This window comes from Lynx rufus, unplaced genomic scaffold, assembly GCF_022079265.1.
Source record: "Lynx rufus isolate CCGP_SWC_20201006 ecotype Redwood Valley unplaced genomic scaffold, mLynRuf1.p SCAF_16, whole genome shotgun sequence".
Lineage (NCBI taxonomy): Eukaryota > Metazoa > Chordata > Mammalia > Carnivora > Felidae > Lynx > Lynx rufus.
Genome location: NW_025814830.1, coordinates 39,795,806 through 39,812,776, shown reverse-complemented (window position 1 = coordinate 39,812,776; position 16,971 = coordinate 39,795,806). Strand labels below are relative to the sequence as shown.

General features: G+C 45.5%; 1 protein-coding gene across 2 annotated transcripts in view; it reads right to left on the bottom strand.

Annotated features, from left to right (window-relative positions):
* The window catches only part of SLC7A6 (solute carrier family 7 member 6), a 35,694-nt gene that overhangs the window by 3,230 nt on the left and 15,493 nt on the right, over positions 1–16,971 (bottom strand). For both annotated transcript variants that reach the window (XM_047078636.1, XM_047078637.1), the window contains exons 3-9: positions 9,919–10,044; positions 7,880–8,024; positions 7,067–7,190; positions 6,754–6,857; positions 2,970–3,066; positions 553–702; positions 258–441 (exon numbers count right to left, since the gene is read on the bottom strand). In XM_047078636.1, coding sequence (XP_046934592.1) covers positions 258–441; positions 553–702; positions 2,970–3,066; positions 6,754–6,857; positions 7,067–7,190; positions 7,880–8,024; positions 9,919–10,044 — 930 coding nt within the window. The remainder of the gene's footprint in view (positions 1–257; positions 442–552; positions 703–2,969; positions 3,067–6,753; positions 6,858–7,066; positions 7,191–7,879; positions 8,025–9,918; positions 10,045–16,971) is intronic.

Genomic DNA, 16,971 nt, shown 5'->3' with positions numbered 1-16,971 from the left:
CCCCCGTTCATGCTCTGTCTCTCTCTGTCCCAAAAATAAATAAACGTTGAAATAAATAAATAAATAAATAAATAAATAAATAAAGTGCTCATGTCACTGAGAAGTCACGTGGTTTCCAGTACATCACTAGTATAGGGGAAGCTTTTAGCCACCACTCCCACCTCTGCACACATCTGTGTGTGCACGCGCGCATACACACACACACACACACACACACACACACACAGAGGCAGTGAGTTATGGGCAAAGAAACTTACCCAGGACATTCCGAATAAGTAGTGGCCTCTGGGACTCTGGCAGATAAACACCCACGAAATAGACAGGAACCCCGGAGAGGGCAATCCCGATGCCAATGAGGGAATTGATGGTGTCACTGAATAGAGGCACAATCACCAGAAACACAGAGCATGTGCAGAACACGATGGGAAAAAACAGGCTCAGCTGAAATGGAGGGAGGTGAGATACGAGGTAAAGCACTATGCGGGAACAGGGTACAGAGAAGTCACCTACAGGAGATGGCCCACCCCTCCTAGTCTGTCCACAGTCACTGACCTTCAGAGGCCGGAGCCGCTCAGGCTCCTTCCAGCGAAGATAGAGCTGTCCAGCAACAGACAGGCCCACGAAGAACCAGTAGCTAAAGCTGAAGTAGTTGATGAGCAGGAAAACATCTTCCACAGTGAGGTAGATGAGTGTCATGGTACACTGGAGGAGGAGGGGATGGGAAGAAGGAGTGGGCATTGTCACCAACAGGCCACCCCAGGAGACTCCAACCACCCAGCAATCAATACGAGATCTGCCGTTCATTGCTGATTTAGCTTACCAGGCTACCTCCAGTTCTTTTCAGTGACCCCTTGGCATCAGATAGGTCAATTCTCTGCATTAACCTTCAAGGTGGCATCTCTCCCTCTTCTGTTGGCTCTTCCTATACACAATGCCTCCCTTCTTTTTTGCAAGCACTTCAATAAGAAGCCAGACTCCTTTCCCCTTCTGATGGCAGATATTTAGGCCCTCCTCACTTTGATGCATCAACCTCAACATGAAACACACTGCCCTCTGGAGACCATCACTCCTGAGTCCCAACTACCTGGCTTATAAATGGAGGAAATGCCTCCAGAACCAACTCACTGTCCTGGGTTCTTAGAAATGTAGATTGGCAAAATGGATCTATACCCCTGATAAAACAGGTATGACAGAATTTGCCCTCTGGAACAAAAAAGTCCTAGAAGACAGAATCAGGGACTAGAGTCCTGGGAAAGGTCAGATTTACTTAAACTTCAAAAATATGGAGTTTCCCCATTTAATCTTTTCACCTATTATCAACAAAGGATTTAAAACAAAAAGAGCCCATTCTGGGGAGAGAAAGGGGACTGTATTGAAAAAAGTGGGGTGAAAGAGGATTCAAAAACAAGATGTCAAATCTCCCCTAAATTTATAAATTCAATGCAATCCCAATAAAAATACTGAGAAGATTTTATGTTATTTTGACAAAATAATGAAGTTCATAAAGAGAAATACAAATGTAATTGCCAGGAAAACTTCAGGGGGTAAGAAAAAACTATAGAAGTATCCTTAGTCCCTGTTTAGATTTCAGAAATTCAGGGCGCCTGGGTAGCAGAGTCAGTTGAGCCTCCGACTTCAGCTCAAATCATGATCTCGTGGTTCATGAGTTCGAGCTCCACATTAGGCTCACTGCTGTCAGTTGGGAGCCCACTTCAGATGTTCTGTCCCCTTCTCTCTCTGCCCCTCCCCTACACATTCCCTCTCTCTCTTTCTCTCTCAAAAATAAATAAGCATTAAAAAAAATAGTTTTTAGAAATTCAGTACAAAGCTAAATAATGAAGGTTGGTGTTAATGGAGAAGATAAGTTGAGCTGATGATATTACTTAAGGGGTATGTAATTGTACTCGGTACATATGAAGCACCCTAAAAATTAGCTATTATTTTTATACGAGAATAATTTTAAACTGTGGATAAATGGATTATTTAATAAATGATATTGGTATGGCTGGCTAGCCATTTGAGAAAAAATTAAGTGAATTCCCCCCGCTCACTCCATACACTATAAATTCCAGATGAATCCAAAATGTAAACTTAAGTAATGAAACCAGAAAATAACTAAATGACATAAATAAATAAATAAATAAACTGTCCACCAAATCTTGGAGTAAGGTTTCTCAAGGCCTTTGTTGGCCTTCATATATATAATACCTTAGTGCAAATGAGAAAATGGCAGTCCTACTTCAGGTCTTTTCTCATTTGTTAGAATACTTTCATAATTTACTGATTTTGTTAGAATAAAATGCTTTACTGCTATCTACTGTATATAAATCTATGATGTCTATAGTATGAATAGAGGCCCCTAGGTAGTTGGTATACAACTGGACTGGCTTTTCTAGATATGCATTCATTAAATTAAAAAAAAAAAAAAGGAGCTAGAAAGGAGGAGAAGGAGAAGAAAAGAACTACTGACAGAAAAGATAGATAAATTTTACAAATTCATTTTTATATTCTTTTGTACTGTTTCCTTCTCTAATATAATTGTTTTACTTAAAAAAAATTTTAAAGTGTTTTTATTTTTGAGAGAGAAAGAGAGAGACAGAGTGTGAGCATGGGAGGGGCAGAGAGAGAGAGAGAGACATGGAATCTGAAGTAGAATCCAGGCTCTGAGCTGTCCGCACAGAGCCCAATGTGGGGCCCGAACTCACGAACTATGAGATCATGACCTGAGCTGAAGTCGGATGCTCAACCAACTGAGCCACCTAGGTGCCCTGTTTTACTTTTATATTTTTTAAAAAGTTTAAGAAAAGAGAATAAACACTAAGAGGCTTGGAAAATATCTTAACTGACCAAGCCACCCAGGTGCCCTTCGGCTTGGGAAATGTCGTAAGAAGCTGCTATACCTCCCACCCAGTCTTCTCATAATGTCAGCAGGGGACTACAATCCCCACACCCGCCCCAGCAGAGCTTACATTGAACAATAAAGCAGGGATGGGTGTAAAACGCTCAATGTGGATCATGGACAGTACATCTGGGAGGTGGCCCTCACGGGAGCCCACGAAGAACAACCTAAAAGGACAAGAAGTGTGTCAGGATGATCCTTTCACTTAGCCATGCAGCCATACTCCTCAGACAAACTAGGCTCAGAGCTCCAGAAAAAAGCAGGAGGCAGTGTCTCAGGAGCATCACATGCTCTCTATGCATGCCCAACCCAACCTACCCTCACCCTCACCCTCACCCCAACTTTACCCACAGATGTTTCCAACCTCCAACCATGGGTACAGTACTTCAACATTATCCAGGCACGTCCTACCTCACTGTTGGCCATGGACAGCCGCCAGCCCCTCAGCTATAAAACCCACCAATCACCCAATGAATGCCTCACCCTCCCATCATTCACTGGCACTCCGATCCATTCCACCAAGGGTACCTCCACTCTATCACCCCACAAATTTCATGCTTAATACAATGGCTGTTTAAAGAAGGGCAGCCAGCTCTCTCTCTCTATCTTCCCCGAACTCCTGATATATGATAGGACAGGACAAGCCTGGGGCTCAAAGAGACAACCCAGGCTTCCTCTCTGTCCCCAAAGAGCCCTACTGATTGAGAAACAGAGCAGCAGAGAAATGAACCACAGACCAGGGTGTACAGCATCATCATGGAGCACATGGCATTCACCAGGCTTGGGTGGGCTGGGGGAATAAAAAACCTTACAAGAGATAACCATATCTGGGCTGGGAAGAAGAGTTGGAGTTTGCCAGAAGGTGAGTGGGTAGGTGGGAAACAGCATAGGCAAAGGCAAAAGAAGCTTGGAGGAGTGAAAGAGGGTGGCCTCCTTGAAGGTTGGTACTAGAATGCCTGCAGTCCCAGGATAAGGTGTGTGAGGAGACAGCTGGAAAGAACTTGCACACAGGCCATGCTGTGGAGTCTAAACAAACACTGAGAGTCACCTGTGGCTCTGAAGTAAAGGCCTGACAGGATTTGACACAGAGACTCTGGGGGCATCATGGAAGCCAACTAAAGGAGGGAGAGGCTAGGGTATAGGGAGAAGGCCACACAAGAAAGCAATCTGTGACAACTGTCCCATAAGAGAAGAGGCCTGAATGAGGGTAGACACCCTGGTTTAGGAGAGAACAAGACATATGTGACAACCTCAACTAAATTTGGTGATACATTACATGTGTGTGTGTGTATATATGTGTGTGCATGCATGTACATGTTTGAGTTGGAAGAAGAGGGTAGACACCAAGGGAAAAATAAAGAGGCCACACAAGGAGAACTGATAGCACATAACATCACAACTAGAGACAAAGCACAAGTGGAGTGCATTGAGATACCTGTGGGCCATCCAGGTGGAGCCACAGGAGTTGAAGATAGCATCTGGAAGGGTCATAGGGCAAGATATTGGGAGTTGGCTCACACGAGGTTAATAATTTGTTCTAGGTAGAGAAGAAATATGGTAGAGGGGATGCTGGAAGGGGAGATAATGTCCTGGTGCAGCAAAGGTGTCTAGTACAAAGACAAAGACAACTACATAGGTAATAAAGAAAAAGTGAGAAGGTAAGACAGAAACAATTGTGCATTATCTTGACATCACTGCAGTCCCCTTTATATGCAGACCCTTACTCTCTGCATCCCCTATCCCCACCCCCATCCTGTCAATGCCACAATATAGCTGAATGAGGTTAAAAGGCACCTACCACATAAGTATTTTAAGAAGACTGTCAGAGCTGGGGCACCTAGGTGGCTCAGTCAGTTAAGTGTCCGACTCTTGATTTCAGCTCAGTTCATGATCTCAAGGTTTGTGGGATTGAGCCCCACATCAGGCACTGTGCTGACAGTGTGGAGCCTGCTAGGGATTCTCTCTCTCTCTCTCTCTCTCTCTCTCTCTCTCTCTCTCTCTCCTTCTCTCTCCTCTCTCTGCCCCTTCCCTGCTCTCTTTCTCTCTCTTGCTTTATCTCTCCCAAAATAAGTAAATAAACATTAAAAAAAAAAAAGAGCGGTGTCTGGTGGCTCAGTCGATTAAGTGTCCAATTCTTGGTTTCCACTCAGGTAATGATCTCTGAACTCACAGATTGTGAGTTCAAGCCCTACCTGGGGCTCTGCACTGACAGCGCAGAGCCTGCTTGGGATTCTCTCTCTCCTTCTCTCTCTGCCCCTCCTTGCTCATGCTCTCTCAAAGATAGGAAGGAAGGAAGGAAGGAAGGAAGGAAGGAAGGAAGGAAGGAAGGAAGGAAGGGAGGGTGGGTGCCTGGGCGGCTCAGTTGGTTAAGCATCTGACTTCGGCTCCGGTCATGATCTCAGTTCATGGGTTTGAGCCCTGTGTCAGGCTCTGTGCTGACAGCTTGGGAGCCTGAAGCCTGCTTCAGATTCTGTGTCTCCCTCTCTCTCTGCCCCTCCCCTTCTCATGCTCGGTCTCTCTCACTCCTTCTCTCTCTCAAAAATAAAAAAAAAAACATTTAAAGAATTAAAAAAAGAAGAAGAAGATTGACAGAGCCAATTGGGATGTCTTAGGAATCAGTAAGGATAAGGCTATAGGAAACACCATCTCTGGGTGGGGTAACTTGTTAAGAGTCACATCTGGTGCAACCCTGGCCACACCAGGCTGAAGCAAGGGAAGATGACACCGTACTGTTTTACAAGACTTTGATTTCTCTATTATTCTGGTTACCCTAGGGAGACCCCAGGTACATGGACTGGGGTGTCAAAACTAGTAAGAAAAATAAACAGGATGAAACTATTTTATTAGTTCATCTTATCTGTTCATGCAGAAAATATCTATTGAATATCTATTACACTCCCAGTCCTGGGACAGCAACGTTTATAAGGTGAGTGGAAGAGAAATCGGGAAAGAAGCCTTTCTCTCAGATATCAGAGAGTCACAGAGTCACAGGAATAGTTTCAGAAGTAGAGGGTGGTAAGCATCACTTGCTTTGGGGATCCAGTAGGATAAGGACTAAAAGCAGGCTAAGAAGGAGGTCACTGGTACACAATGTACACAGGTACACTGGTAATAAGAACATTTTTTAAGGTAGTAGAAGCCAAAGTATAATGGTTAGAAAAATGACTGACAGTCAAAATGCATACTATTCCCTCAAGAAGTGTGTCCATAAGGAAGAAGGGAGATAAGAAAAGTTGTTTTGTGATTTCACTAAGTAGAGATGAGAGAAGCGCAGAGCTGGCTCCAACTGAACATCCACCAAAGAGAAGGGCCAAGTGATGAAGCAAAATGCTAAAGAAGAGGGTGGTACTAGAACCCAGAGTAAGCCTGGAAAAGCAGAACTGCTCTTTTCTCTGAAACAGGAGGAAAGACAAATGCTCCTATAGATAAGTCTCTATGTAGAGAGGAGAGCAAGAGCCTACCTGCCAGCCTTAGTGTTTTTGAAATGAGGGGCAGAGTTATCCTGTACTAATACCTGGTACACAGCAAGTGCTCAATAATAATCTTCTAAAGGAATGAATCCTGGGACTGCAGATAACCCACTCTAGGAGCCTAGAGTATAGTCCCTGACAGGATCACTACTCCAAGCTACGACCTTCCTCCGCTCTACCTCTAACCAGTTTGTCCTCGTCTCAGATGGAAGTGTGAGCTTCAAGCACACAATGTTTGCACAAAGGCAAGCATATGCATGCACATTAGCTTACACACACATACACCCTATATATCCAAGAGAAAGAAGGGCTCTTACTGGCTCACCTAGAGCCTGAGGGGATTAAATACCGCAGTCTGTTATTGGTAAGGCAGAAACACAGTACCTTGATGAAGCAAAGATAGATGCATTGAGGCCCCCAAAGCAGGACAGGGCAACGGCAATAGGAATGGTCCAGCTGAACATGCCAAATGTCTGGTCAGCAAATGTCTGAGGGCAGAGCACAGAAGGCACTCAGCACAGGACAGGCTTTCATAAGCCTCCTGTACCTATGCTATCAGGACAAATGCCATCACTACTGAGCAGCCCACCCACCCTCTAACCTAGACCCATCATCCCACCCTGCAGAACTGGAATGGCTGCAGAAAGAAAGATTGAGCCATTCAGTATGAAAAGGTGATGAGCAAATGGGTACTCACCACAGCCACAGCATCACTGTCAAGGACATCTGAAATGCTCAGCACTGTGTAATAGGCCACATTGGTCAGGATGTAGATGAGCGTCACAATTGGCATAGAAATCCCAATGGCCAGGGGCAAATTTCTGTCAGGACAAGTGAGACAGGACTACCTAGAATCAACTATCCTTGGAGTCAAAAAAAGTTAACCCAAGGATTTTTCTGAAGTTTAACAGTTCCCTGGTTCTAAATCTTTGAGGCAGGCTCCTCTTCCCCACATGGTCAAAGATGGATATGAATCCCATGCCCTTTCCATGGAGAAACAGAGAGATCGAGGGACAGAGGGAGAAGGAGAGGGGGAGAGAGAAACCCTTCTCTGTGAGGATAGCTGGGGATCAGTATTTGATCCTCACCACAATAGGACCAATGGACCCCACTGAAGGAGGAGCAGTGTCCTCCAGGGACTGGAGGTCAGGCTGGGGAACTGGCTGCCCAGAATAAGCTCCTGGCTCCTCAGGCCTCAGTGTCAGCACCAGAGACGAGGTTCTAACACCTTAGCCCCAGCTGGGTCAGCTACTGCCCACTGAAGGACCTCTCCTTGAGCAAGGACCCTGGGGATCCTTCAGTGTAAACCTGAGGGTGAGGAGCCAGGGGCTTTCCCACCTTCACTCATTCCCAGCTTACCCCCTAATTCCTCCAAGCTAGAAAAAGGGCAGTAGGGAGAAGAAGAAGGAATGAGAGAAAGAAAAAGGAGGAGAGGGAGGAGGGCAAGTATGCCCACTATTAGCAGGAGTTCTAGCCAAGTTGGGGGGAAAGAGTGTGATCCCACCGTTACCTTTCTGGGTTTTTGATTTCTTCTGTTACAAAATTAAGGGTGTCCCAACCTGAGTAAGAGAAGAGGGCAGAGTAGAGGGCGAGAGAGAGGTCTCCCATGTCCCAGGAGGAACCCTCAAAGGCATCCTGAAAGTGCTCAGAGTGTCCTGTGGGGGCAAAGGCAGGTAGGGGAAGGGGTTCAGGGAGAAGGAAGAGGAAGAAGGAGGGGAGAGATGGAAGGTATAGGGAGAAGAGGAAGAACAGGGAGAGGCAGTAAGAAAGAGGAAGTGAAGAGGGGAGAAAAAAAGAGGAGGGTCAAGAAAAGAAGGGAAAAGCAAGCGGGCAGAGGGAAGAAAAAAAACATAATTTAACACCAAAAGAACAACCACCAGCTCCCTGTACTTTATCACCCCACCCACTCCCTCAAGAAAGTTCATATTCCTTTAGCAAAATTACACAATCTCAGAAAAACAAAAACATTCCTGGCTGCCTTCTGAAGTGATAACACCTTTTCCAAAGCTCTGCTGAATTTCCAAGTGACCTCACGGTAGGCCAGAGTTCTTCCTATTTTTAGAAATAACCCTGTTTTACATTTTTAACTAACAATTAGACCTTCCTGTGGAACTATCTCTTTTGGCCAAGACCACTGCACAATGTGGTCAAACAGTTTTCTCATTCTCATGGAGGAAACTCTGTTGCTCTAATTGCAGGGGCTGCGGTTGCATGCAGCAGGAAATCACAGGCTATGTAGGAACTGGGGTCTTCTTATCTCTCACTGCGCCTGGGGTAGGCCTAAGCCACTTCCACCCGTGGAGAGCCAGCCTAGGCACCTGTTGTTCTCCTTGGAGGCATCTGGAGCCCGCACAGTTGAAAGCCAAGGGAGCAGCACCCAGTTGCCCAGAAGAGAGACCTTCTAGACACACTGGAGGTTTTTTAAACAAGATCCATACTTTTTTTTTTTCTTACAAGATCCATACTTCTAAGGAACCTGCTGTAATCCCCTGCAAAAAGCAGACCTATTCCTTCAATGTATCAAAAAGGGATTGGTGTGCAGCAAGAGAAGGGAAAATAGGGGTTTTCATGCCCGAGAGGTGTCAGTCATCATTCACAGCAGTGGTTTCCTAAGGCACAGATCTTGGTAGGAGGCTAATTCAGCTACCCAATTTGACCTGAGATGTTCCTGAGACTCCAGGGACATCCAGATGGCTGGCTGTACTAACTTGGCACATATGCCAAGGTACTGGACCAGAATCACCGAAGGCACTTGAAAACAGAACTTTCTGAATTCCAAAACCAATAGATCTGAGAAGGGGGTCTCACCTCTCCCTGGTAAATGTAAACACAGCTGAGTTTAGAGACAGACAATATAGAACTGGGTTGCTAAGTAAGTGATTGAGATATCCTTGGCCAAAGACACCACAGGACTTCCCTAAGAGCTCAGGAGACCTCATGAGGCCTTTTACCCTCCCTGCTAGTTTACTCTGATTCAGGAATGAAAAGCTTTCTAAAGCCAACATGTAGGAAAGCCAGTGCTTCATACTATTTTAATATTTTGCTGAGAGCTGACTTTGGGTTCAAATGCTAAATAAAAGCAAAAAGTAAAGACTCCAAAATAACCACTCATTTCTACATTCCATCCACCTTCTATGCACACCTTCCCACTCCTCTCAAGGAGGGCCAAGTCTTCCTACTTGCTGCCTGGCAGTCACAGACCAAAAACAGGGCCACAGCAGGGCTCACTCTATCCCCATCAACTACATTTATGACCCAATTACACACGACCCAGGTTTCAAGAATTCCTAGGCTCTCAGCTGCCTTCTTGCAATGTTCCCAGCCTCCACAAAGGGAAAACAGCCCTGAGAGAGGGACTGACTCATGTTCAGTTGGCCAAGCCAGCCTGGTCCAAGGAGCCCAGGAACAGATGTCTTACTCTCAATGACAGTCTAGGATATACATAGAATGAGCTGATCAGTTAAGCCAAGATTTCCCATGTCCTCCTCAGGAAATCCACACAAATTCCTGGAGTCATTCACCCTCCTTTCAAGCCCAGGCCCATCTTACCCTGGCACAGTTTAACGAGGCCCATGACAATGATGGCAATGAGCGCTAAGACCTTGGCATAAGTGAACGTGTCCTGCACACGTGTGCCCCACTTGACATAGGCACAGTTGACAAATGTCAGCAGACCTAGAAGGAAAAACATAAAATCACTGGCAGGCTTGAGCTGAGGGCACAGTGACCCAACCTCTCCTTAGAGAGCATCACTTCTGCCCTAACTAAAACCAAAGGGGCCAATGATCGAGTCAGAACCACAAGAACAGGCAAATGGAGGGACATCCACAATCTGCCCATCACTGTTGACAAGTTAAGATACAAAGGCATGCATTAACACATATTCATTAATTCTGACAGCCAGAATCATTTTTGGAAATTGCCCCCAGGCCCAGAAATAATGGATTTCACCCACCCTTCCCCACTCAGACTCCCAAGGTTCCAAGCCACCCAAGGCACAAAACATTTCCATGGCCACATTAGAAAGTGGGGACAAGAGAGGTCCATCAATAAATGAGGTGAATTTAAATACAAGTGGCAAGTCACCTAGGAATTAGAGAGACTATGTTTTGCATGTAAGTATATATTTTTAAAAGCCTGTTATGTACCTGACAATTCCACATGCATCCTCTCGATTAATTCTCACAACCTTAAAATACAGGTGTTCTTATTCCCATTTTATAGATAAGGCTAACCACCATTCCTAAGCTTACAAGGACCCCCTCCCCATCCACCCCCTCCATTTCTATCCAAACCTCCTGATTCTCAATGAGACCCACGCAAAACGAAGCTTGCTTGGACATTCTCTAGGCTCCTGTCTGCACTACTGGCTTTACGTTCCAGCTCTTCGTGGACATCAGTGATATCCAGGCCCTATGCAGAGTGTCCCAGCACCTTACTGTTGCTAAACAGGGACTGCTCTGACCCACCAGGAAGACACAAGAACAGAATACAAGAGGCTCCACAGTGACACTGCTAACTACTGCTCTAAGCCTCCAACAATAGAACTTTTATGTGAACCTCAAACATTATTACAAAATCTTTTGGGTTCATCCTCCAGGCTGCCTCCACCTACTCCTACCCATTTTGCACTCTCTCCTTCAGCCAGGCTCTCTTCTTACTGGTGCCATATATACATTTAAAAGAAATGTCCTTTCTTCCTCCTCCTGCCACAGCCAACAACTCCCACTTGCAAGATCTAGCTAAATCCCCACCTCCTCTGTAAAACCTTCCCCAAATATACCAGGCAGCCCCTCACTGAGCTCTCTCTCCCTGAACCCTATGGCATTCCCACTTCACAGCACAGCTTAGTAACTCATGCTATGGTCATACGGACATCTGTCTCATGAAGGTCTCCCCCTTAGGCATGTGCCCATAGAAGACCACAACTATTAGGGGGAAACAAAAGCATATTGTTTTCTTAAGCTTATTGCCAAGCAAAGAGGGGAACTGATAAACTCTGGTTGGAATCAAGATGTTGATGAACTTTGGAGTGTCTGGGTGGCTCAGTCGGTTGAGCATCCAACTCTTGATTTCAGCTCAGGTCATGGTCTTTGCGGTTCATCAGTTCAAGCCCCATGTCAGGCTCCCCACTGACAGTGCGGACCCAGTTGAAATTCTCTCTCTCTGCCCCTCCCCACTTGCACTTGCACGCACCCACACACACTCTCTCTCTCTCTCAAAAATAAACATTAAAAAAAGATGGTGATGACTTTCACTTAATCACCAATTCCCTAGAGTGAGGCAATTGTCAGAAAGTTGACATTTCTCTACTCAGATGTGAGGAAGCCTAGAGCCTGTGGAAATAAACATGGTGGCTAAACAGACTCCATAGCCCTTAAAGACCTTTCACTCAGTACTCTGGCAAATGATACAGGTGCTCACTAGTCATACGGGGGATGGAGGAAGGCAATGGTCAAAGAGGAGGGAAGGCCAAAGGAATGCATGCTGCTGGCAGGTCTTCCCAGGGACCTGCCCTGCTAATCCAAGTTCTCTGTGGGGGTTAAGCCTAGATCAGCTAGCATAAGGATTACCAAGTTAATAGCCACCAGTAATCCACAGACCCCTATCCAACACAGTAAGCAAATTTTGAGGTATCTGCCAGGCCCCTTCTTGGGAATTGCCCCCCCCTCACCTATCACAGCTGATCACCCAAGGTGAACCTATTCAATTGTCTTTCCCAGGAACACAGAGTGAGGCAGCAAGAAATGGAATCTATCTAACAGTAGCAGAGTTGGGAGACACAGCAAGTCGAAGGTACATACAGGCCCTTGTAACAGAGAAACAAAAACCACAAAAAAGCAGAGGAAGGAAACAGAACTATGAAAAGAAGCAGAGGTGAGAGGGTGTGCAGCTTGTGAGAAAAAGACTAACAGAGAAAGGTGCAGAAATACACAGAAGACAGGGGAGAGAGAGATGAGACAGACCAAGAGAGACAGAGAGAAGGGACAAAAAGAGTGACAGACAAAAAGACGGACATACACACAAAGAAAGAGACTATCTCACGATGCCCTAGCTGTGCTCACTGTGCTTGTGCCTTACAGCACCAAGATGTGGCTGCAAGATGGGGGAGAAAAGAAGACATACTCCACAGCCCCACTAACAGGCACTCCCTCTCACTCCTGTTCCTTCTCCTTCCCTCCATCCTGCTACAAATCTCCCCCCTGGCTTGATCCTCTCAGCACAGAAGTAAATATTGCACATAGTGCAATTCAATGACTCCTGCCAATAAGTGAAAGAAGGCAGCTCTTCGTGGAAATCCCCTCAGAGCCCCTTCTGAATGACAGCTGGAAAGATACAAAAGAGCCTGGTCACAGTGGTTGCCTCTGGGGAAGAAGACCAAAGCTCTGGTGAGGGAGAGACACTTTTTCCATTGTACACTGTTTTACACTGTTATTTACCACGCATAAATGCTTCTTCCTCAGTAAAGATTAAAATACTTAATCTAAAACAACGTGTAGCCAGGGAGCAAGGCCAGAAGTAGGGTGAGGTAAGGAGGGTGTCTGGGACACAAAATTTAAGGAGGTGCTCACTTTCAGGATCGCCTGGAGAACCTCAGAATGAGTGCATCCTTTTTTTCTTTTTTAAGTTTATTTATTTTTTGAGACAGAGAAGGGAAGAGAGAGAGCAGGAGCAGGGGAGGGGCAGAAAGAGAGAGAATCCTGAGCAGGCTCTGCATCGTCAGGGCGGGGCTCATACTTACCAACTGCTAGATCATGACCTGAGCCGAAACCAAGAGTCGGACTCTTAACCAATGGACCACCCAGACACCCCCAGGTGTCTGGGGGACTCACCCCCAGAGTGAGTGCATCCTTAAATGCTGTCCCCGGAGCCTTACTTGCTTCACCATACTCTCAGCCCTACCAGAGAACAGGGAGCTCCAAGAACAGTCTACCATGCAGAAGCCAAGTCCCCTTAAAGTTTTCCTCATTTTAATTAAGTAAGAAACATATCACTATCTGATCCCACCCCTTCAAGCCTCCCCAAATTCCCAACCCCATCTAGCACCATAGATTCTGTCAGGGCTTAAGCACAAAGCTGAGCCTGGAGGCCAGGTGCTCAGACGCAACTACCACAATTACAACATCCAAGACTTCCCTCTTCTCCCGATCTCATTTCCTGGCTGGAAAGCCTGTACCAGCAAGTGTGGGGTCCATGTGAGGGTCTTCAGTCTCCAGGGGCTTTAGCAGATCCATACCCAACCCCAAAGCAGAAACAAATCCCTAAAGTCTCTCTGTGGCAAAAACTGCTAGTTATCTTTTAGTATCTCTTCTTCCATTTTTTCCTTAGTAATAGAAATTTTAGCGTAGTCATGGCTGCCCAAAATAAAGTTGACATTTCCCAGTCTCTCTCCGCAGGCAGGTATGGCCAGATAACTAAGTTCTTGCCCCAGGGATGTAAGCAAACATTCATATAAATAAGACCTCAGGAAGTCTGTTTGAAGGGCAGCACATGCCTTTCTTTGTTCTCTGTATCAGCTACAGTGCAGACTTGACAGCTAGAGCGTGAGTAGCCATCTTGGACCACCAGCTAGGTAGAAGTCGCATGCTGAAGATGGCGGAGCAGTAAAGCAGAAGGAAGGAACCTGGCTCCCCGAAAAACTATAAAGTCATCCTACCAGCCCCACAATGCTGTGAGAGAAATAAACTTTTAACATGTGAGAGAAATAAACTTCAATATATTTGAGCCATACTGCTTTCGGTTTTCAGTTATTTGAAGCCGAAATTCATCCTGGATAATACATGTGCCCTACAACAGAACTGTGCCTCTCATATTCTCTTTCTGATGAGGAGATGACTTGGCAATCTGCAGCTATAGTCCCAGTTATGCTGATAGTCACAGCTCCCTTTTCCCACAGCAACAGGGAAAGGAAGGAACCCTTCCAATTCCTCCCACAAACAAGCTGGGTGTTACTAAGGGGCACTCAAGGACACAGGAGTGCAATCCTTAACAACAGCAGCTACAAGGCAGAAGAAGAAAAAAAGCAGGGGAGAGACCATCTACAAACATATTAGGAGAAAAATGTACAACAGTCCAGGAGAAGTAAACCCTTCCAAATGTAAATCCTGGAATCTGGAGCTACCTCTCAGGATGCATATGAATATGTCAGGTATATGCCTTGTTAAGAAACACCCTTGTTTGTTTGCTTAAAGTTTATTTATTTATTTATTTATTTAGAGAGAATATATGTGTGTGCTCATGAACAAGCGGGAAGGGGCAAAGAGAGAGGGGGAGAGAGAGAGAATCCCAAGCAGACTCCAGGCTGTAAACACTGAGCCCAATGCAGGGCTCAAACCCACAAGCCCTGAGATCATGACCTGAGCTGAGATCAAGAGTCAGACTCTTAACCAACTTAGGCACTCAGGCACCCCCTCCTTGTTTTTAATTACACAGATATACACATTTATTATCAAACCATTCATGCTCTATACAGGGGTAGACTCCAGGGTCTTTGTACTGCTAAAGACCCAGTCCTTCTGAGGCCTGTCACTTTCAGAACATGAAAGCTGTCTATCCATAGCAACAACTGACCAAAAAAGGGGAGCATACCCTTCCTTCTCAGAACCCTGGCCATGCCAGTGCCTAAGACAGCAAGAGACAACAGAAAGTTATTCAGGAATTATATGGTGTTTCTTCACTCGTCTTCCCCTTGGCAGTCTCCCTCCCCCATCTCCTCCAGCTCCTGCTCCTCCTCCTCCAGCTCTTCTTCACTGTGGGCCTTGCCAAACAAACCATGAGGGGTGGAGGGTGGGGGAAATGGATCTCAGTGTGAGCAAGTTTCTGCTTTGATGCCAGTGTCAATGCTAAATGACTTCTATACTGAAACCTTTACAGCAAATAATCTCCAATGATACACAACAGGCCTACACAACAGGCAGGATCCCACAAAGATAAACAGAATGACAACACCTAAGACAGAAACATCGCAATCAAATCAAGTACTCCTGGGCACCTGAGTTATCAAGAATACTGCTGGTCACCTGGCCAGAGAAGGGACCTATGGACCTCAAGAACTGCCATTTTCCCCTACAGTCCCATAAGTGAGTAAGAGCCTCTAAGCATACTGAGTCCAATTGGCAGCCTGAGGCCCCACCCACCACAGAAGAGTCCAAGCTCCCAGCACAGATATGAGTAGAATGCACCTTTAGAATAGAGTTTCTCAACCTCGGCACTATTGACATTTGGGGCTAGAAAAGGCTTAATTGTATGAGGCTGTCTTATACTTTATAAGTTATAAGATCTGGCTTCTGCCCACTAGATGCCAGTAGCACCCCTTCCCAGCAGGTGTGACAACCAAAAATCTCTCCAGACCTTGCCAAATGCCTCCTGGGGGACAAACTCACCTCCGGTTGAGAACCACTGCCCTAGGATAGTAAGTAGCTAAAATAGCCTGCAATTTAAAAAAAGTTGCTAGGATCTCTCTGCCAGTGTAATCTGGGAATAGGGTAAGGGGCTGCTATAAAGCCAGGATTTGAATCAGTAACACCTTCAAGGTCCAAGTAGGTAATACAAGTGAGCAATGGTAAGAATGTCTGGGTATTAAACAAGAGGGAGTGGAGGGCTGTAGCAGACTAAAGAGTGTGTGCTCCTTTAAAGAGAGCAACCACTACTCAAAGGCAGCTGATTGTGTCAGTAAAGAATGTGGGTCCAAGGTTACCAGAACTTTTGGTTTTTCAAAAGAAAGGTCCAGTCCTGATTTTCATACTTTGGCAAGTAATTCAAAATTGCTTACAACACGAGGCCAAACAAATATATCTGTGGGTCAAGTCTGGCCCATGGGGCACCAGCTTGCAGCTCTGACCTGGAGTTGTTATATGGAGACTATCTGGGCCCTTTCTTCTAGAATGGAACTTTAATTGTCTAGCTTGGCATGGTTATAATTTCTGTAGACAGTCTCCCAAACAACAACGTGGACCCCTCTCATATCTCAATTTTAGACTAACTTAATTATCCTATCCCACCTAAATTTCACCATGGTTACAAGTGCAGATTTTGGGGGTTTCCCCCTTAATTATGACCTAATTGGTTTCTTCCAAATTTTTGTCTCTTAAGACCACGTCGCTCTCACTGCCACCCCTGCCCAAAGAGACTCCCTTCAGCACATTCCAGATTTGTTAGATGATGCATCAGCCTGGTTCTACACCCTAAGTTCCAAGAAGAGGAGCAAGCTGAACTCCAAAGTCTTGTCAGTTAGAATGAGACATGGTTTTATAACTTCGGCCCGTCTCTGACAATTTCCTGCCTACAGACATGCATTGTGAAAAAGCCTGGGCTTCTAGGATACGGGCTTGAAGGAATTCTGATCCTGAGTACTCTGGGTAAAAGTACACTTGAATAAAAGCAGCTACAGATGCTATGAATGCACTTCTAAGAAGTGAGGTCTCTTCTCCAATCAAAAGAGCAGTTCCTGATATGGGGATAGGCTTCCTAAGCACAAAAACAATGAGGAAAATCATAAAGGAAAAAGGATTTAGCAAATAAAAATCTTTTGCACATGAAAAATTATATATAGAGGTGTCCTTTGACTTGGTTATTTTTGGAATTCACCCTAAGGCCAACACG